This window comes from Scleropages formosus, chromosome 2, assembly GCF_900964775.1.
Source record: "Scleropages formosus chromosome 2, fSclFor1.1, whole genome shotgun sequence".
NCBI lineage: Eukaryota > Metazoa > Chordata > Actinopteri > Osteoglossiformes > Osteoglossidae > Scleropages > Scleropages formosus.
Window position 1 is genome coordinate 31,744,837 of NC_041807.1, and position 21,360 is coordinate 31,766,196.

Here is a 21,360-nt window from a genome sequence, read left to right on the forward strand (position 1 = left end):
TCAGAGACTATGCAGCAGTGGGATGTGATTATGCACAGTGCTGAAGGATGGTTGCAGACTGTAAAAATGCATAACACAAGTCTAGAGGACCATATCGCACTGAAACAATCTCAAAATATTCTTTCTGTTTGAGGCCTTATGGATCTATAACTGACACAAAATGGGTCAACTGTGGTCAGAAGTTTTTGTTTTTCTAGGTCTTCTAGGGGTTGTAATAGGGAGCAGAAAGAGAATGTGTCAGAATAGGAGGCCCCTCTGGATGACTCCCCTGAGATTTTTATTTAATGCTCCTAAGTGCATTAGTCTTGAGACATTCTAAAATGTTTTTTTTTAAAATTTGGTATTTTGGTTTTTTTTAATAATCCAACTTGAAAGAATTCATAGTTAAAAAATAAATATATTTCTAATTAAACTGTTAGATAATTATTTTTTAATCTGTAGGATATGATTTGTACATCTACTGTATGTGCCTCTGTTAGGAAGAGACAGACTCCTAACTGTAAATTACATTTTTTAAGATAAACTACCAATGTTTGTTTTTCATTTTCGTTTTGAAGAAGTAAGAAATAATTTACTTCATTAAGGTATCTGTAAGCAGTTATCACAATTACAGGTAAACAAGATGTGTGTATGACAATGGTGGGGATATACAATTTATATGCAGACATTTGTAACTAGTCCAGGTTTGTTTATTATTCTAAAAGTACACCTGAGTTGGTGTTCTGGCTGTTCCCTGTCTAGTAAGGATTTTAAGAACATTCCATGTTGCATTTCATGGAACTCCAATAGTCATAGCAGGACAAAGTATTGATTTTCTTGTTCGTCATCCTATGTTGCAGAGAAATTGCTTATGCCACCACCTTAAAATAAACCTAACCGGAGTAAGTTGTTAGTGCAAATCTCAAAAGATCATGCCATGCACTAAGAATGTCACAAAGCAATTCATGTAACATTTCCATCTGTTTTTCAAAGGAAACATTTTTAGGACTTCTGCATAATTCTGAAGCAATTTAATTGCCTTCAAGCTCTAATGGATGTAATTGTTTAGTTACAAGAAAACATGATTTCTCCAGATGACAGCTCAAAGACCTATTTCAGTGATGCAAATATCAGGAAAAATATAGCATGTATGACTATCAAAAAAACAACCACACACTGTAGTTTGTCATCCATTGCAGGTGTTGATTAAACAAGATGTGAAAAGGCAGTTAATGGATCAATGGACTTGCTGGATCAATAATTAAGAGTAAGATACTTTACTGTTATTGTATACAATATAATGAAATTTGTGTGGCAACCCTCAGAAGCCAGCTGCAGAAAAAACAAAAAAAAACAAAATTAATAGAAATTAGAATAAAATATGCATACATATATAGTAATATAATACATATAAAAATGATGCATCAGCTTTTGTTCTGGTGGGCTTAGGGTCCCATAGGCATCATGTATTTTCCTGCCAGACTGCACTTTGGATGAATATTTTTGGCTGGGCAAGCAGGTATTGTAGAGGTCAGGGCTATCACCTTGTAATCTGAAGGTCTCTGGTTCTAGTCCACTTCCTGCAGTAGTTCCCTTCATTAAGGTGTTTATCCTGATCTGATATAAAACACTGGTTGTTAATAGCCTGCTATAAAAATGGCAAGGAATTGTGAAGTTGCTTATTTTGCGTTTTTGTCGCCTTCGATAAAGCCTTTAGCTAAATGCACTGGCTTCTCAATTTGAGAACACACCTGGGACTGGAAGACTGTTCGTAACACCAAAGTCCCTTTTACCACCAAGTCCCAGTAAACAAAAACTACATAATGCAGAAGTCCCTCCATATATTCATTGATTAAGTTCTATAAAAACCTTGCATAAAGATATACTATAAATACTGCGTGACACTTCTCTATTCATCTATTGTGAGTATTTGATGGTTGCTGTGGTTCAGAACATATCCTGAAAGTATAGGGTATGAGGTAAGGTCCACTTGATGGAAGCTAATAGATTAGTTCAAAATACAGTGGAATTATTCATTTAAAATGACAGACTAAAAATTATACCTCTCCACAAACTCCTATTAAGTGCAGTTTTGAGCAATTCATCCCTTAAAAGTGCAACAATCCTCATCTTGTCAGTGTTATAAACACTGAGAAATATCAACAAGCAGTAAACACTGTGGAAGCCAGGTGAATTAAGGTAGTCACATAGCGCTATTCTGTTAAGATGCACTTTTCTGGCAACTAACAGGTGGGTCTGAAAGGACGTTGCCATTGCCCTGTGACTTGCAGTGATTTCAGTAAACAGATGTGAAGAAAACATTATTTACATTACATTATATTTACATTTTGCATTCCATTTTACATTTTGAATCATATTTTACAATGAATGAAGTGGAAAATGTATGCAAATTTGTAAGCAGAACTTTCTTAAAATAAAGAGCCAGTTTGAAAGCTAATATACTATGAAACTATGCAAAATGAGTACTCTGATAATAATATGTAACTACTCGCAGATGGTTTGCAATTTATTGTTTTTTTTTATTATTATTGATTTGTTCAGAACACATCCAGAATCTTCCAGCTTTCTCCAAAATAGCAGCACATTTGAGCCAATACCGCCATCGAGTGGACATTTCATTCACTCTTTTTATTTCCCTACCGCTGGAACAGTCAAAGCAAAGGACAATGTTTGCGGACACACCAAAAACACCACCGCTCTCATGTTGTTTTCCACACCACTGTCAGTAGCCTACAGTTATAAGCAGCTTCATCTTCCATGACACCAGCACTTACACTACTTTTTTCCATTAATTTAAATATTCGATTTACATTTTACTCATTTAGCAACACTTTTCTCCAAAGCAACTTACACAGTGTTAAGGTTACAATTATTAAAGTTACAAGCTTACAGCTATGGGTGGCACAGCAGGTTTGGCCTGTGCCTGCTCTCTAGCAGGCCTGGGGTTCAAATCCCCCTTGGGGTGCCTTGTGATGGATTGGCATCCCATCCTGGGTGTGTCCCCCTCCCTCTCCAGCCTTACACCCTGTGTTTGGCTCCAGTTTGCCATGACCCTGCTTGGGACAAGCAGTTTTAGCCACTGTGTTTGCTTACAGCTATTTATCCATTTATACAGCTGGGTAATTTTTTACTGTTGCAATTTAGGGTAAGTACCTTGATTAAGATCCCATCCTAGGTGTGTCCCCTCCCCCTCCAGCCTTACACCCTCTGTGCCAGGTTAGGCTCCGGTTCCCCATGCCCTGTGTGGGGCAAGTGGTTCAGATGGACGGACCTTGATTAAGAGTACTATAGTCAGGGAGAGGGGGGGGATTGAACCCCCAACCTTGGGGTCCAAAGGGAGTAACGTCAACCACTACACTACCAGCTGTCCCGTTTATTAAGTTGATTTTTAAAGAGTGCTGTTCTCACACAGTGACACAGAGCACTGAACAAAGGCATAAGACAAATACACACACACTGTCTGAAACCACTTGTCCCAAGCAGGGTTGCAGCAAACCAGAGTGTGACCCGGCAACACAGGGCGTAAGGCTGGAGGGGGAAGGGACACACCCAGGATGGGACGCCAGTCCACCGCAAGGCACCCCAAGCATGATTCAAACCCCAGACCCACCAGAAAGCAAGCCCATAAGACAAAGAAACAAATGAAATCGTTATCTATATACTAGAGTAATACATTATCCATGCAGTTATTAAAGTTATAAGTACAGTATGCCTACTGGCCACAGAGGCAAGGAACAAAAAAACTTCCAACTGAAAGTCAAGGGAAAAAAAAACCTCTGGGGGTTCAAGTGCCAGTGGCTGCCCTCCCCTCCTGGCCATTCTAGATTTAAAAAAAGACTTTTAAGTCAGTTTAACACTAATAATAACACTGTAGCTGAGTGTTAACTTGATTTCCCAGTTCACCAAGGTATGTCTCATAATATCGACATAATGCGTGATATCCTACTCTGTGTGGTTCCCTTTCCACAACAGCCATAACATCTCTTCTTCAAGGAAACCTAGTTTTGTTTCTCTTGTATGCTGAGTAGCGGATCTTCAGCAGGCAGGAAATGCAAATTACGGGGCCACGCAGGTGCCAGCCTGGTAAAATTCAGCCGCAAGGGGAAGAACAGATACGTACAGTTCCTACAGAAAATAATACAGACAGCAGCACAAGCAGCTTTATTACAAGTATGTTAGCGAAAAGTATTGGACTTATGTGTAGATCTGGGAGTCTTTACTAAAGGGCTCTTTAGGGTCTCTATTGCAGAATTTTTTACCACCAGCAGTCACATGTACCTCTATTTACTGTAGGAATTTTGGGAAAGTCTGCCAGCTCTATGATGACTGCATTCTGACTTTACAGTACATACTAGTATATTCTAACATGTCACTTCTCAGCACTTTGTTTGTAAATCAGAAGTAAGAAAGATTTCTGTTTATTCATTGAGCAGATTCTCTTCTCCAGAGCAACTTCTTGTGAGCAAAAGAACATCTACATCTTTTCACCCAAGGTGGATTACACTGCTGGACACACTACTTACTAGTAATAATTCCTTTATGCATTAATGAAACACACACACTTATAACTGTGTGTGTGCTAGTGTATAGAGGAACACCTGAACACTGCGGACAATGGATGGATCATGGATGCACATGCCTTTGGACAGTGGGAGGAAACCGGAGCACTCGAAGGAAACCCACGCGAGCACATGCAAACTCCACACACAGGTTGCTCCGCTCCTGAAAAACGTTTCATAAACACTTTTTGTGTAGGCCTAGGTGTGCCGCACAAAACAGAAGCCCACTGAGACAAACTCTGCTGCGAGCGCACGCACACTTTGCACCCACGCCGACTGTTCTCCATCGCACGGTCAACACAGCAGACGTGCTGTGCTTCGAACACACGCAGCACGGCTCGAAAACGGTGTCCCCGAGGGGTGGGAGCAGAGCGCGCAGCGCGCAGCGCGCGACACTCCCACGGGACGAGCTCTGCACGCAAACACCCGCCTGCGCGAGGGCTACGGAGCGCGAGACGGGTGCGCGAGACGTTCGAGTTACCACCGCCGCCAAACTTCTTCAGCGGAGCGCAGCGGCCGCAGCGCGACAAGCGAAGCGCCGGAGAACAGAGCAGAGGAGAGTCGAAGAGAGAGCTGTTTGGCGGGAGTTTGACCGCACGCGGGCTGCCTTGGACGGGGAACTCCTTCTCAGGTACGTGCGGTGCGCACACCGAATAATAATAATAAATAATAACAATAACAGTTTGTTTGCGCGTTTAGTTCAGGCACTGTGAGTGTGTGAGCTCGGAGGTTCCGGGACAGAGAGAGCGGAGTCTTAAGTTAACCGAACCTTGTGCTGTTCTGGTGACCTGTCAGCCGGACCTCAACATCCCGAAGCGACTAGCGACTCGCGAGTCTTCGGAACCACACAGCTTCTTCTCTTCTCGTCAGAAGCCGAAGGTTAGCGCGTGCAGAAAGCAGAGTTATAATAACGCAGTTTAAAAACAGCGCTTCCCTGAACGAAGACTGACACTCTAAGTTAAGAAGAAGGAAGGAGCAGGAAGACTGAAGGGAATTCTGCTCCTACGGTCTTTGAAATCCCCCTCAGCCAAGTGATTTTGGGAAAAAATAAGATGCTTTAACGAATGTCACTAACTTAAGCAGTGTCTTCCCGCCGTGTAGTACTTGCGTTTTAAAACCGAAATGCAGCTTTGCTGTGGAAATTATAATAAATAATATATAATACTGTTACACATCCCACTCCTTATCGTACCCGGATACTTACCCTGAACTGCTCCAATAAAAATTTCCCAGTCAGTGTAAGTAGCTTAATTATGAGTGTCCATTTAAATGAGTAAATGCAATAATATGTGTCAATAGTTATAATCAAATAAAAGGATGAGCAATGCTGACACTAGTGCCACAGGGACTCCAACACAGGTAAACGAAAGTAAGAGAAAATGGTCCCAGAATATGTTGTATTCATTTAGATGCTTTGCATAACTAGTATGAGCCTGAGAGAACAGGTTATTTTTTCCTACCCTGAGGGGGCACAGGTTTCTTTGGGTTGCGCAAGGCCTCCCTCCTTCAAGACCGCAGCGTGTGTGTGTTCACTGTCCCTGACACACAGATACAGGTTTGATCATCAGAGGCAGAGTTTTGTCTGCAACACCCTGACATCCTGGCTGCGTGTGGACATCGCGGGCCCAAGGCATTTTCCGCAGACAGGCAGGCGGAGACATGTCGGAGCTCTTCAACATGTTAGCTGCAGGGTGCAAGATAGGGGTCACAGCGCAGCAGACACTTGTCATGTAGGGATATGACTTTTCTGAACTTTATGACTCGCTGCTGATTCCTTTTTACTCGGATGATAGAAACTGACCCATAACAACATGCGTTCAGCCCATGACCTGGTGATTAGTGTCTCAGACAGTTTAGAGGCAGCATCTTTGGTCACTTTCCTGAGGCTTTCTGTGCCTGAAGTCTGCAAAGTATAAAGAAACTGATGTCTGAAGCCTCATTCCAAATGATATACAGCAAAATCGGTAGACTGAATTTAATTTTACCATTTTACACTGTGCTTTAATTATCTACTTAGACAGGTATCACTTACTGGATGTCTGTGTATCATTGGGTGGGCTTTGGAAGCATTCAGCTGGGGGAATATTGAACATTTTCTCTGAAATGATTTTTACTTAGTCTGTGTGAGATAATTGTTTTTATTCTTCAGTTCAATAAACATACATAGTGTAGGCAGATTGTTTGCTCACCAAGATAAAGATATACTTTACCTGAAGACTTGAACTCGGTATAGGAAGGTGCTATGATGGGAGCTGTTAGTGCAGTGGTTAGAGCCACTGTCATCCTGTTAAAGTACCCATAGTCATAGAATCCCTTTTACCGTTGGCCAAGGTGCTTGCCCTATATTGATAAAGTAACAATTGCCTCACGGTTTCAGTGAGTAAATAATTGTAAGTTGTTTTGGAGAAAACCTAAACAAATAAATAATAAGACGCATATCTGTTGTATATAAATGGATAGCATTAAAAAGAGAGAAACAGGCAGGTAGCATAGTAGAAGTTTTCCCTTCTAATCAAAGACCTAATGTTTGACTCTCAGCTTTTGCTGTACAGGCAGTCCCCGGAGTTCCGTTCCTCAGTCTGTCTTTAAGTCAGATTTAGATGTAATTCGGAACAATTAGGTATGGTGGGTATCTAACATCACCTTGTCAAATGTTTGTCTTAATATATAGTATATTGTGTACCTTTCTATGTATAAAAAACATTAAAGAAACTTCTGGATAGACTAAAACATCTTTAATATAACAATGCAGTAATAATAATAGTACAATGTAATGATAATATGATAACAATAATAATAAAGGTAGCTAAAGTATTTATAATAGAGAGAAACATAGAAAGAGACAATAATAAATGTTACTACTGTCATGATGAACAGAGAACACGGAGGAGACTGGACCCAAGTGCAGGATTGTTTATTCAGAATCAAAGGACTAGACGTGTTCTCGTGGTCAAGGACGGGCAAGTGGTCGGTCGCTCGACGAACTAACAGAGGCAAGTATCCGAAATTGTGACGGGGGACAAGGCAGATGGTCATTATCAAAGAGATGTGGGGCGGGACTGGGGAACGATAAGAGACAGGACCTGGAACAGCAAAGCGAATCATTGTATTTAATTATTACAAATCATTGTATGTAATTGAAATTTTTTATATAATAGGCTTAATTATGAAATTAGATTGTTACTTAAGGGTGACAAAAAAATTAACTTCCGGTAAGTGAAGGGGTGGCTCGTAAGTACAGATTGTATGTAAGTAGGGCGTTCGTAACCCAGGAACTGCCTGTAGTGCCCTTTATCAAGGTACAAAAATTAAATTGCTCAATTAAAAATGTAACATTGTAAGTTGCTCTGGAGAAAGGTATCAGTTAAATAAATAACTGTAAACAGCTGAAGTTGTTAAATATTCTATACACCACAGCCAGTTAAGTTTTAGAATGATTTATTAAAGTGTAAAGGAATTTAGTTTAGTGAAGATGAATCTGTGTCCATTCACTAACCTACTTCTTTTTGTGCAGGTAGTGAAAGAACTCCAGCTAGTCTGATGCCTATCTGTTGCCGTTTCCATCACTTCCCTGTACTGCTGCTCCATGGCCTGGGAGCGATCTTTCTCTTGCTGGCCTTTGGGGTTCATGGCCAAGGTATTTTATGACTCTTTTTTGTTCACTTGTCTCTAATTATTTACAAGTCTTGGCCATCCTATATGCAAATGTGGTAGTCGGCTGAGGCACTCTGAGCGACTACATCAAGCTCAGCTTGAGGGTCAGATTTACTGATTGTATTTGTCATGAGATTTAGTCAAAAGTGAAAAACAGATACATTTGGGCAAATAATTTAAAATTTATTAGTGCATTAACTTTAATTAGTGAAAGTTGACTTCTAACCCATTTTTATTTTCACTGACCTACCCCAGTTATTCTTTTCATTATGATAACTGACAGTGTAATCTCTACTGACAGTGTAATCTCTAATTTCCGCATGGTTCAATAGTAAATTTTCAGGCAGCACCACTGGCACAGCAAGTAGCGCTGCTGTCTCACAGTGCCTGGGTGGTGCAAGAGGAAGTGGGTTTCATTCCTGCTCAGTCTGTGTGGAGTTTTCATGTTCTCCCTGTGCCTGCTTCTGTTTCCTTTCCACAGTTCAAAGACCTACTGTTCAGGTTCACCCATAGTGTGTGAGTGACAGAGAGAGTGTGTTCTACTGATCTATGGATGAGTGAGCCAGTGTAAGTAGTGTATTTAGCAGTGTAAGTCCCTTTGGTGAATTAACTGTGTGGGTTGATAACACTACATAGAGTTCATTGGAAGTTGCTTTGGAGAAAAGCATCTGCTAAGTAAATGCAAGCTTTTGCATATGGCAATATGTCAGGTTATTTGGGCAGTTACACACACACACACACACACACACACACACACATTTTCTGAACCGCTTGTCCCACACGGGGTCACGGGGAACCGGAGCCTACCCGGCAACACAGGGCGTAAGGCCAGAGGGGGAGGGGACACACCCAGGACAGGATGCCAGTCTGTCGCAAGGCACCCCAAGCGGGACTCGAATCCCAGACCCACCAGAGAGAAGGACCCAGTCCAACCCACTGCACCACTGTGCCACCACGCCCCCCTGGGCAGTTACAACAAAGTAATAATAAAACAATCCATCCATCCATCCATCCATCCATCCATCCACCCACCATTAACAACCGCTTGACCTGAGCAGGGTTGCAGCGAACCAGAGCCTTACCCGGCAGCACAAGGTGCAAGGCCGAGGGGGGGAGGGGACACACCCAGGACTGGACACCAGTCCATCGCAAGGCACCCCAAACAGGGCTCGAACCCAAGACCCACCACACAATAGGCACTGGCTGAACCCACCACCCTCTGCTCATAATAAAACCACTTTTCATATATTTCTTACTGGCAAATTAGAAAGCTTGGTTTAATAACTCTATTGTACAGTTAAAGAAATTATACACATGAGAGATCATAGCTTTCAAAACTGGAGGCTTGCATTTTTCTTTATAGTTTAAACATGTACCGTTAAGGAATGAACTACAGCATGGTGAATGAACCAGATGGGCACACCCTGGTACGTTTCCTCTGAGTTTTTCCATGTGCTGTGGGCAGCACAGTAGGAAAAGTAAACAGTAAATTAATCTTCTACATGGCTATTTGTTATTTGTGAGCAGAACACCATAACTGTTGTTTTGTATTTTGCCCATGCCTGTATACAGAACATTGGTGTTGAGCCATGTGGGAAGAAAGCAGCTACAACAACAGGTTATGATATGTGGAGAGTGGTCACGCTGGGCTCTTTGCTGGACTGTAACTGATCGTGTCCAGGCAGTGACTGTTAAGCAAAGGGGCTGGAGAAGTGTACAACAAAGAGCCCTCATAGCAGCATTCAGCTAATGGCCCTGAGACTGTGGCGAACAAACACGTGGACTGCTAGTTTACTATGATCCTGCCTCTCTCCCACTGTCATTTTTCTTCTATACCACTTTTTCTCCTTTTCTCCAGGTTAACCTCATCTGGCTATTGGCATGAAACTGCTTCTTAAGCTACACAAATACAATGCTGAATTACATGTGGAAAATGTATGCATGCCAACCCTTTTACTAAGAATGTGCTTTTTCAGTTTGTAATGGTTTGTTGGGGACAAGACACTTTTCATTTATGTATGCAACTGTTCTACAGTTTCATTAACCCTTTAGCTCTGTTGCAGTGGAATATTTAAACCAGATAAAGTTGAATCTGTGAGCTGTGGGACATACATCATAGATGTGTGGCCCCCATGCGAGCTTCCAGTCGGATGTTATTGCTGAGTGTGATGGCAGACCAAGACTTCTCTAATATGGAACTTCCCCAGATTTCTTCTAATGTTCTGCCAAGAGAGAGCAGGGCACACTGAAGTGTTGCTATGGAAACTGCCATCTAAAGATGAGGATGCCAAGCAGGAGGTGCACTTCATGCTTTCCCTTGAAGGGTGCCCCCTAACCCCTCTTAGCCTGACATCTGATTTTCAATGTACTGTATAGAGTGCCACCAAACTAATCTTTCCCCAAATGGATTTCCTGTCCCCTTGTAACCTCCCTATCTTTACTCCCAAAAAACAAGTCATGCTTTGAGAAGACTTAAGACAGCTGGAGCAGAGAGTGGCGCACAGTGACAGAGACGTGAAAGGGAAAATTGTTGGGAAAGAGCAAGTGGAAATTGTGCAAATGAGATGTGACAAGGGAGGAGTTGAAGAAAGTGGATGAGGGTGCCGGGGTCAGGGAGGGGAAGCGGAATGGGGGTTCTTTTCCAAATCTGTAAAATCTCAAAACTTTGTGACTTTGACTTTTTCATAAGCCTTTTATCTGTTGACAGATTGACCTCTCATTTCCCCTATCTATTTAGCATGAATCACCAACTTTTATACTCATTATACTCATGTACATTTTTCAGCAGTACATTCATGGAATGCTATAGACACCTTCTCCTGTCCCCTCATTCAGCCTGGCTGTATTATAATGGGCGCAGAGCTGGTTGCAGATTATTATTATTATTATTATTATTATTATTATTAAACTGAAGCCCTGGTACATGATGCTTTTGAAGTTTAGGGTCACAGACTAAGGGACACACAACTATTTTCCTACTTACAGAACATATTTAGCAATATAGGGTAGGTACTTTGCTTAAGGGAACTACAGCAGGGGAGGAATTTGAACCCAGAACCTTCAGAAAGCAAAGGGTTGGTCAGTTCTTCTTTCTGGTGTATTGTTGTCTCCTCATCACCTGGTCTTCATTCACTCCTTCATGTAGTTTTTATTGATCTCCATCTGTGTGAATCCTTCAGTCACTGATTACACGCACATTTTAAAAAAAAACGGCCAAACACAAATACAGTTATACCCCAAGTTTCACCCATTCACGTTACAAGGAGTTTCCTTTAATACTCTTACTTCGGTTTACAGTGCATTTCTTCTCATTTATGAGGACCAAATCTGTATTTGGTGTTACTCCAGACAGCTGAGTCACGTGAGATATTTGTATTTACATTTATTCATTTAACAGAGCTTTTCACCAAAATGACATACAATTATTACCATTTAGTCATTAGTTTACACCTTATGCAAGACAACTTACTGTCATGCCCACGTCCTCGCATCAAGCAGACACACCTGTGGCGGATCAGGGAGACAGGGTAGAAAATGGCTGCCCGAAACATCCCGAATTGCTGAACCTCATCCAAGCAGACTGCAACCTCCACGACTGCGAATGCCATTCCGAGATTTCTCCCATTTTCTTGTTTCCCCATTTCGCTGTACGCCTTGCTGCGTTTCCCTGGATTCCTGACCTGCGACTTTCGTTTCTGGACCCTGACTTATGCTTCTCCCCAGTACAACATTTGATTATCGGTGACCTCCTGCCTGTTTTTTTCGACTACTCTCTAAGACTGCCCCTTGTCTGCCTACACGCTAAAATAAACGGTGTACCTGCAGTTGGGCCCGGCGCTTCTCTTCCTGCTCGCAACCATGACACTTACAGTGCTTGACACATCTACCCAAAACTCCCTGCACTCATTTACCCATTTAAACAGTACAGCAATGTAACAGACTCACATGCAGATTCAGACACTTTTGAAAATTTAAAGTCACCCATTTGCCTTGAATGCATGTGCTTGGACTGTGAAGAAAAACTGGGGCACCTGGAGAAAACCCATGCAAATGTTGCGAGAGGAGGGAGGGTTTTTTTCAAGGGTCATATATTTTTTTCTATGTATATAGACATTTTTGTGGTTAATTTCAAAAATACATTATTTTATGAACATGTTTAGTATATGTTTTATTAATTGCTTAAACAGATGTTTATAGCATAAAGTTTATGTAGTGACAGGGTTAGACACAGTTTTTGGCTTTACTTGCAGTGTCAGCAGTAGAAAAGTATAACACACATAAACACATGCATTCATATACTGTGAAAAATTTAGAGTTACCAGTCTCCCAGTCTTTGTTTTGTATGATATGTGACAACTGCAAAAGAGCTGAATGAGTGCAGGTAGGCAAACGTACCTTGTGTTAAAGTATCTAATGTTAATTACTGAAGTAACAGTCCATTTTAATGGGATTTGGTGACATTTCAGTATACATGATGGTCACTTTTGGGGCTCAGGAACACATAATAATATTTTTTTCCTCTTTAAACTAATGGTAATAACTTCCAGTAATGATAATTCACCTCGCAAAGGGTTTTTCAAAAAAACAAGTAACCTTTGTAAGGTGGGGGAAGATTGTACTCAAACACAGGCCCATGGTACTTGTATACTCACACATGAACAGACAAATACTCAGATTCATAGATTTAAAATCCCAGCACACTTTCAAACACACTGAATACTTTACTCTTTGACTGTAGTCTCTCTTGATGATGCAGGAAGGCTCAAACTGACTGTGCTCTCCGAGGATCGGCTCCAGATGAAGTGGAAGGAGGCAGAGGGACCAGTGCAGGGTTACAAGGTCCGGGTCAGACCTATTTCAGGTGAGCTGCTTGCAGTGCTACAAGGTCTCGGTCAGATATTTTTCAGGTGAGCTGCTCACAGCAACAGTGAAATTCCAACTTCAAGCCTCAACCCTTTGTTGAAATATTAGGCCACTAAGTTATAGGTTAATTGTGCATTATATTTTGCATTGGAGGTCCGTTGCTGCAGTTTGTGGTGTTTCAGGTAAGTGTATTGTTTCCCGGCGCGCATTCTTGTCTCACATGTCTACGGCTATGCCTCTTTCTCTTAATGTAATGCACAAATTGTATTTTCGCTGAGATGTACATCACTTTAGAGAAAAGCGTCTGCTAAATTAATAAATGTAAATATAAGGTAAATGTAATTGTCGCCTTTGGGAACATTTATAGTTCAGTCATTTAACCTCTCAGCTGGGTGACCTTAGTGATGTTCACATTCACCTCTTCAGTTAGTTTTTTAAGTGCTGTTTATGTCAGTAGTAGTGGACCTGAGGAAATGCACGGCTATGAATGGTAATTCATTCAGGACTTTTAACTCCTGTCAGAGCATTAGTTGTGTAGCATACAGTCTTCCTTTATGGCATCACTGCACTGTCATTCACTGTGCAGATCTTTTACCATTTTGGGAGTATTTTTTAGTTTTATTCCTGACAAATTACTGTGAACTAGTATAGCCAAGATGGAAGTGACAGGCCTTGGATTTGAAGCCTAATTCTTCAGTCTCATTGTTGATTCTTTCCTTCTTGGATCTATTGCATTCCCTTCAAGGCAGTTGCATATACTGACATTGATGCAGTGAAGAGAAATAGGCATTTTGCCAGCCCTCTCTTCTGCTCTTTTTTCTCTTTTTCTTTCTAAGTTGTGTTTTAACACATCCTTCATAATCTCAAAAAGCATTGAAAAACAAGCATTCCGTTCTGACATCCTTTCTGTCAGCTGAAAAAACAAGACAGGCAAGGGTGCAATAAGTATTAAGTCACTGATGGTATCTTTCTGAGAGAAAATATACTCCTATTGAACTGGTAATAAACTGAGTGGAGGGATATATCTATTATATGTTTACTTTAAAAGACATGAGGGGGTGAGGGGGCGTGGTTGCACAGCGGGTTTGGCTGGAGCCTGCTCTCTGGTGGGTCTGGGGTGCCTTGTGATGGCCTGGCATCCTGTCCTGGGTGTGTCTCCTTCCCCTCCAGCCTTGCGCCCTGTGTTGCTGGGTTAAGCTCTGACTTGTCGCAACCCCACTTGGGAAAAGCAGTTTCAGACTGTGTGTGTTAAAAAAGACACTGCAGGCTCCTGTTGAAGCATCAGCATATTCTTCTGAACCGTGTATTTATCTCTTACTTAACTTTACAGAAGAAACTTTGATCATTTTTTTATGTTTCATGTGCAAAGTTTTTTTTTCCTAATATGTGTGTTTTTTACAATCTGTCCCTCCCTCTACCTTGCAGATGAGCCACAGCCAGAGCTGATGCTGACGACAACTCGAGGCCGAGCTACAGTGGCTGGCCTGGACTCCCAGCAGGAGTATAGCCTGCAGATCCTCACAATCAATGGGACACAGGAGCGGCTCATCGCCAAAAGACGCTTCACCAGTAAGGGTCTGGGTACACAGAGAGAGGATGGAGTGGGTAGGAAGAGGCAGTGTGACACCAACAAATACCTGCCGATACTGCTATCCTCAGATGGATCAGGACACCCCTCAAGTACACTGACAGTCCGTTTATTGCTTTCAGTTTGACTTTGCTCATTGCAATAAACTATACATTATTATACAGCTGACAGGGGGCACGGTGGTGCAGTGGGTTGGACCGGGTCCTGCTCTCCAGTGGGTCTGGGGTTCGAGTCCTACCTGGGGTGCCTTGCTGCGGACTGGCGTCCCGTCCTGGGTGTGTCCCCTCCCCCTCCGGCCTTACGCCCTGTGTTGCCGGGTAGGCTCCGGTTCCCCGCGACCTTGTATGGGACAAGCGGTTCTGAAAGTGTGTGTGTGTATTATACAGCTCAATTTATGTCAGTCCCTCTTCCCTTCATTGAAAAATGATGGTTCTCTTATAAAACTCAAACAGTCATCAAGGAGTACAGTGATGCCTGTGAATAGAATAAACCTGTAGTGCTTCTTGGCTAAACTGCAGACCTTTAGTCTCTAAAGGTAACTGTTTGTAATTAGAGGGTCCTTCAGAACTACCCTGTCTGAAAGGTTGTGTGTATCTGGAGAAAACCTGCTGGTCCCTGTGTTCAGTAAGCCCTTTCATCCCTCAGTGGTCATATGTCTGCCATAACACACACACACACACACACACACACACACACACACACACACACACACTTTCTGAACCGCTCATCCCATACGGGGTCACAGGGAACCGGAGCCTAACCCGGCAACACAGGGCCTAGGGCTGGAGGGGACACACCCAGGACGGGACGCCAGTCTGTCGCAAGGCACCCCATGCGGGATTCCAACCCCAGACCCACCGGAGAGCAGGACCCGGTCCAACCCACTGCGCCACCGCACTCCCCCTTCTGCCATAACAAAACTTATGAATTCCTAAAAGAATTAATGGTTACGGTTAGGGAGTAGAAAGTAGGGAAATAAGATTTCTTTGTCTTGCATTGACAAACATTTGTTCAACCCACTGCGCCCCCCCGAGTTAAAAACAGAGTGATTTTAAAGCACCTCTTCTAGATAGTTCAAGAAGTTTTAGTAGATTTTCAAAACCCCATTTTGTTGATTCATGAAAAAGTGTCAGTATTTATGATTACTGTAACAATTTGGACTTTATTTATTTGCATGTTCACTGTAACTATAAGTTAATAAATTGTAAAATACAACCTCTGGGAAATTCCAAGTAGGTGGTCATGGACAGGTCACATTAAATTGATTTATTTTAAGATTTGTGCCTTGGATTTTGTGAAGTCTGTGTGTAATGCTTACAATTGGCTAAAACCCAGCCATGTACCCTGCAGTGTTCTCTTCTCCAAAGACTTACTATGACATGTTTTATGGCCCTTTTCAATTATTAATACCATATTCCCATAGAAGACAAAGCTCTTGTGACAATGAAGGGTGTATGTTACTGTGTCAGGGGATTCATGTTCTGACTGGTTTGGATTCATCTTTCTAGGAGGTGTACAGAACTACAGAGACTGGATAGTGTTTCATTTCATTTACCTTTCTAAGTTGACATCTCAGCACCTTTTATTTGTTGTAGTTCAATGTGAATTCAGTATACAAATTTTTCAGATTTTAAGAATGTTTTAAATTTTGCTTTAATTCTTCAGTATCAAACATTTTAAAAATCTTTTAGCTGTCAGTGTTGTAACCTGTGATTATTTGTCATTCCCTAGTTCTTCTATGATTATTTAATTGTATTTTGAAATAAAGACATAACATGGAAATAAGGCTGTTACCACAATATCTTACTGTTTCTCACCTGCTTCCAATTTTTCTCCATCAGTTGACAGCTTGCGGGAGGACTGGCGGAACCGCAGTGGCAGTCGAGAGAAGCAGAAGAAAGCAGTGTCAGGGGCAGTGGGTTCAGGTGACATTAAGGAATCCTCCACAGAGGCCTTGCTAGCTGTACCCACAGTGATGTACCAAGAGTCCACAACAGCAGGTATGGAACGCCAGGGTGGATTTATACATGGGAGAATTTACAGAGAGCTGGAGGTACACCCAGGTAGATGTACAGATGGGTTTAATTAACTAAAATTACTGGTGAAATAAACTAAAAATTACATGTTCACAGGAAGTTCCCCCAGAACTTTCAGTACTTCCTTATTAATCCAGTTCAGTTAATAGTTTTCCTCTTTCATAACTTGTTGACTCAGAGTGCTTAACATAAGATTAAAAATAGCATTAGGAATAATGATAAAAACAAGTGTCGGGGAAAAATCCAAAGGGTAATGGAGGAAAAAACTCAGTTACAAAGAGTAACAAGAGAAGAAACTTTTGGAGGTTCAGGAATAAAGGGTGGCACAGCAGTTAGCACTGCTGTCTCATTGTGCTTGGGTGGTGTGAAAGGATGTGGGTTTGATCCCTGTTGTCATGGTGTCACACCGGAAGGAAGCCGTTGGACCCAAATGTGGAGTGTCGGGGTTCAAAAGGGGAGTCCAGAAACCGTGGTCACAAAATAATCCAAGGGTTGCTGATGTACAAACGTAACCAGAGGGACAATCCAAAAGATGTAATCTGTGAGACAAGCAGGAGATCGTGGAAACTGAGGAGTTGAAAAAAGGAAAGGAGAGGAGATGGGAAAGCAGGGTTGAAGAGGGGTAGAATGGGAAAGGTAAATAGCTCGGTGAGCACACGAAGAGCGATGAACAAGGCTGGACAAGGTTCCACGTCTGAGTGTGCTCCGGACTGCCCTTTTATGCGGTCGTCCCTGATCTGCCGCAGGTGATCCTCGTTGGTCCGAGGAGGAAGTGACACCTGCTCAGTGTTTTTGGAGTTTTCATGTTCTTGCTGTGTCTGGGTGACTTTCCTCCTACAGTCCAAGGACATGCTGTTCAGGCCACCCATAGTGAGTGACAGAGAGTGTTCCACTGTTGTATGGATGAATGACCCATTGTAAGTGGTTGTATAGCGGTGTAAATCACCTTGTGAATAGGGTGAGGCCTGATAACATTAAATAGTGTTCATTGGAAGTTGCTTTGGAGAAAAATCTGCTAAATGAAGTAACGCAAAGGCTGTGGGCACGCTAACATTTCACAATAAAATGGCAGCATAGATCTATATCAGAAGTATGGTAGACTTTGCAGTGCTTTCTGTTTACCATTAGTTTTAACAACAGCCTTCGACAGAAAGTTTCTGAAGAAATAAGAAGCCATAAATAGTCATGATTAATAAATCATCCATCCATCAGTTATCAAAAATTTCTTATCCAGAGCCATGGTGGTCCCAGAATCACAGGGCTCAAGGCAGGTTACCCCCTGGATAGGACACCTATCTATCACAGGGCAATCACACACCCTGAAACAAATGTGTTTGGACTGTGGGGGGGGAACCCATGGAGACATGGAGAGAACATACAGAATCCACACTGACTGAGTGCAGCAGAAAGAGGCCTCTCTCTTTAGCACACCATGCCTCTTAAGCACTCCATCCCAAGTGTTACCCTGGCAGATGAGTTGGGGGAGCTCCACAGCAGTACTGAGCACGTTCTTCTCTGTCATTATGCTTCGCTCACAGGACACAGCTGGAATGGCACCAGACAACAGGCCACCTCTACCACTTACTTCCTAATTACAGTCTGCTTTGTGTTTTTTTGACCTTCACTGATCTGTTGAATTATAACATAGGAAGAAAAACATTCTTCTTGCTCCAGTCATGGTTTGACAGCTTTTTATAGGTTTTCTTAGAACTTTCTGGCCCTTGGACAGGTGTGAATGTTTAGGAGCAGAGGTTCAGCTTATAAAGGACAGTGGCAGAGTCTCACTGGGAAGTCTTGTAGGTTCTCAAGGTTTACAGAAATTAACTGGTATACTATGCTGTTGTCCTGAAATATGGAAATCTGCATTAATTAATACTTTAGTGACATTATGCCATGACAGAAAAAAGTACTGCACCTAAAGACCAGGAGAAAACCTATTGATTTAAAGTTAATGATTTTGTTCAATTTTGTTTCATTTCATAGGAGTACAGCTCAAGGGATACAAAGGGTTCAAGCTCTGTGTATTTATAAAGTTAAATGAAGTGTACTGCATTCCTTCCCACTCTTTATTAGTACTTTTTGGTCTGTCAGAAATTACAGCATCTGCAGATGAGAGTAACAGGGGAGAGGGTGGCCCCACAGGGAAGAAGAAGAAGAATAAGAAGAAGAAGGACCGTTCAAAGGCCAACAAGGAGAAGGACAACCAAAAACCAGCAAATGGGAGAATGGAGCATGAGAACCTGAGTAGAGATAAGCCAGGGAAGGCTATCCCCACAGAGGCAGTCACAGGTAAGGCAACCTTATTTAACATTCATATCCTTTCCAAAGGTAGCAAGTTACTACACTGAACCAAATAGCTGCGCAAATGAGGAATACATATAAAAACATGTACAAGTGGCTTTGAAAAGCTGAAGAAAATGAGCATCTAAACATTGGCCAAATGTTGACCAATTGCTCTTCATTCCTTTAGGGCACAATCATTTTGAAAAAAAAAATTCTGTGTTTCTGAGCAAATATCAAAGCTTTTTCACACACAAGCAGTACACATACTTTGTGTACATCTACTGTACATGGGTTTCTAGTAGGTATTAAACCAACATGTACTTTATCTAGATGTTTTCTTGCAGTAGTATTACATATTTATTTATTTGTTTGTTTGTTTGTTTGTTTGATATTCTTTAGGGCACAGTAATATAGCTATTTCCTGGGATTTTAGTCATTTCTGCCAATTATAAGTACAGATAGGTATGACAAGTCAGCATCCTAAACCTTATACCAGTGGTGACCTTATGAGTAACTTCTTAGCTATATACAGCTGAACTGTTTGTTTTCTGCTTTTATGCTATAATGTGCTATATGCTATAAGTTAAGGGACTGACAGTTTCACAATGTTTAAAAATTATGATCTTTGCAGTCCAAATGGGAATTTCCCTGATTGTTGCTATAGCTTGATGTAATTGAACATTGCTGTCTGTTTTTGTTTTTTTCCAATCACTTTCTGTCTACAGTATCAACAGCACGGAAGGTCTTTGAGTGTGACAGCTCTGGGGCCGCTGACATAGTGCTGGTGGTGGATGGGTCATGGAGCATCGGCCGCACCAACTTTAAACGGGTTCGGGACTTTCTGGAAGGCTTGGTCACACCCTTCACCATTGGCAGCTCTAGGGTCCAGATTGGTGAGATCCAGAGGTGTACTACAGAAAAGATGCTTATTATATTTCTTCTGCCCAAAAATAGTTGGAATTTGTGCATTTCAGTGATTTACTGTTAAACTGTTTGTAATTGATTATTGTAATTAAACCCCAACATAATTAATTGGTAAAGTGTAAGAAAGTGATTTTTTTCATAATTCAACATCTTAAGGACCAATGACAGAGCTTCTAGGATAAAATTTTCAAGATGTAGAGTACAGTATCATACGTATTTGTAAGTCATGGAACTGCAGCCATATTAAAGGGTTTCACAATTAAAAAACCTAATGGAGATTATCCATTTTCATGTTAAGCCAGATCATTATTACAAAAACTGGAATAAGACCCGTTTATGGTCCAGTGATGGTGATGCTGTGCATCTTGACACCCCCTATCAGCCCTGACTCAGTACAGTGGAGACCCCCGCACTGAGTGGCAGCTGAACAACTTCACATCCCGCCAACAGCTTCTCGAGGCTGTCAGGAACTTCAGATACAAAGGAGGAAACACTTTCACAGGTGGGAACAGGAAACATCCCTTGTGTTGCCGATTTTAAAAAACTCCCTTGGAGGAAAAAGTTGATTGGTTGCAAGTATAAAGTGAGGTGAAATGTTACTTGTCATGTGTACGTAATTATGTCAGTGGATACAGTATATTACATGCATTTGATACAGTCAGTAAGTTTGAGTCAGTTAACCAAAGACTGACTGCAATGTGATGCTGCTGTCGTTATGACAGACCTGTTATCACCATGACATCCAGTTTCAGAGCTTATTGACTGTACCGTATATTAGCATAAAATGTCCAAACCAAGTTACATAGCTTAAATTTGTTCTAATGCTGCTGATAGTTTAGTGAAGCTTTTGAAGAGTTCACTTCCCTAATGAATATGTCACCTTCTTTCCCATATTTCTGTTATTTTAGAGACTGGCGCCATGAATATGTGTAAGTGTAAAATAAGGGTGTGCTTGTAAGGGGGTGCAGCGAGAAGTATGTCAGGAAAGTAGGTTGTGTCTTAGTAGATATGTATGTCAGGACGACTAGTTATCTTTTATTTTAGTATTTGGAACCAAAATTTTCTGTTTGAGAATACCTTGTGTTTCTGTGTGTAAACCAGCTGATTTTTCTGTTATTATACTATACACGTGTGTGTATTTGTATGTGCATACACACCAGGACAAGCCCTGATACATGTTTTGGAGGAGAATCTAAAGGAGCCAGCGGGAGCACGGCCCAACACTCCCAGTTTTCTGATTCTTCTGACTGACGGAAAATCCCAGGATGACGCTATTGCTGCTGCCAACAGGCTGAAGAAGGCTGGAGTGGAAATCATTGCTGTTGGTAGGAGAGTGGGCACTCTGCTCATGCTCTGTGCACATGCTATGGAAAGGGTGGCGTTAGACATGTTAGTGCATGCGCAGCATGGATGGCTTACTCTCACTTGGCTAACTCAAGTTCTCAAAGGCTGA

General features: G+C 41.8%; 1 protein-coding gene across 1 annotated transcript in view; it reads left to right on the forward strand.

The window, feature by feature from the left end:
• slc35h1 (solute carrier family 35 member H1) overlaps positions 1-21,360 on the forward strand; it is a 48,245-nt gene that overhangs the window by 5,878 nt on the left and 21,007 nt on the right. The window contains exons 11-20 of the mRNA XM_018737637.2: positions 6,109-6,206; positions 8,074-8,196; positions 12,970-13,074; positions 14,502-14,645; positions 16,506-16,664; positions 17,447-17,522; positions 18,661-18,989; positions 19,709-19,876; positions 20,290-20,409; positions 21,068-21,232. Coding sequence (XP_018593153.2) covers positions 6,109-6,206; positions 8,074-8,196; positions 12,970-13,074; positions 14,502-14,645; positions 16,506-16,664; positions 17,447-17,522; positions 18,661-18,989; positions 19,709-19,876; positions 20,290-20,409; positions 21,068-21,232 — 1,487 coding nt within the window. The remainder of the gene's footprint in view (positions 1-6,108; positions 6,207-8,073; positions 8,197-12,969; positions 13,075-14,501; positions 14,646-16,505; positions 16,665-17,446; positions 17,523-18,660; positions 18,990-19,708; positions 19,877-20,289; positions 20,410-21,067; positions 21,233-21,360) is intronic.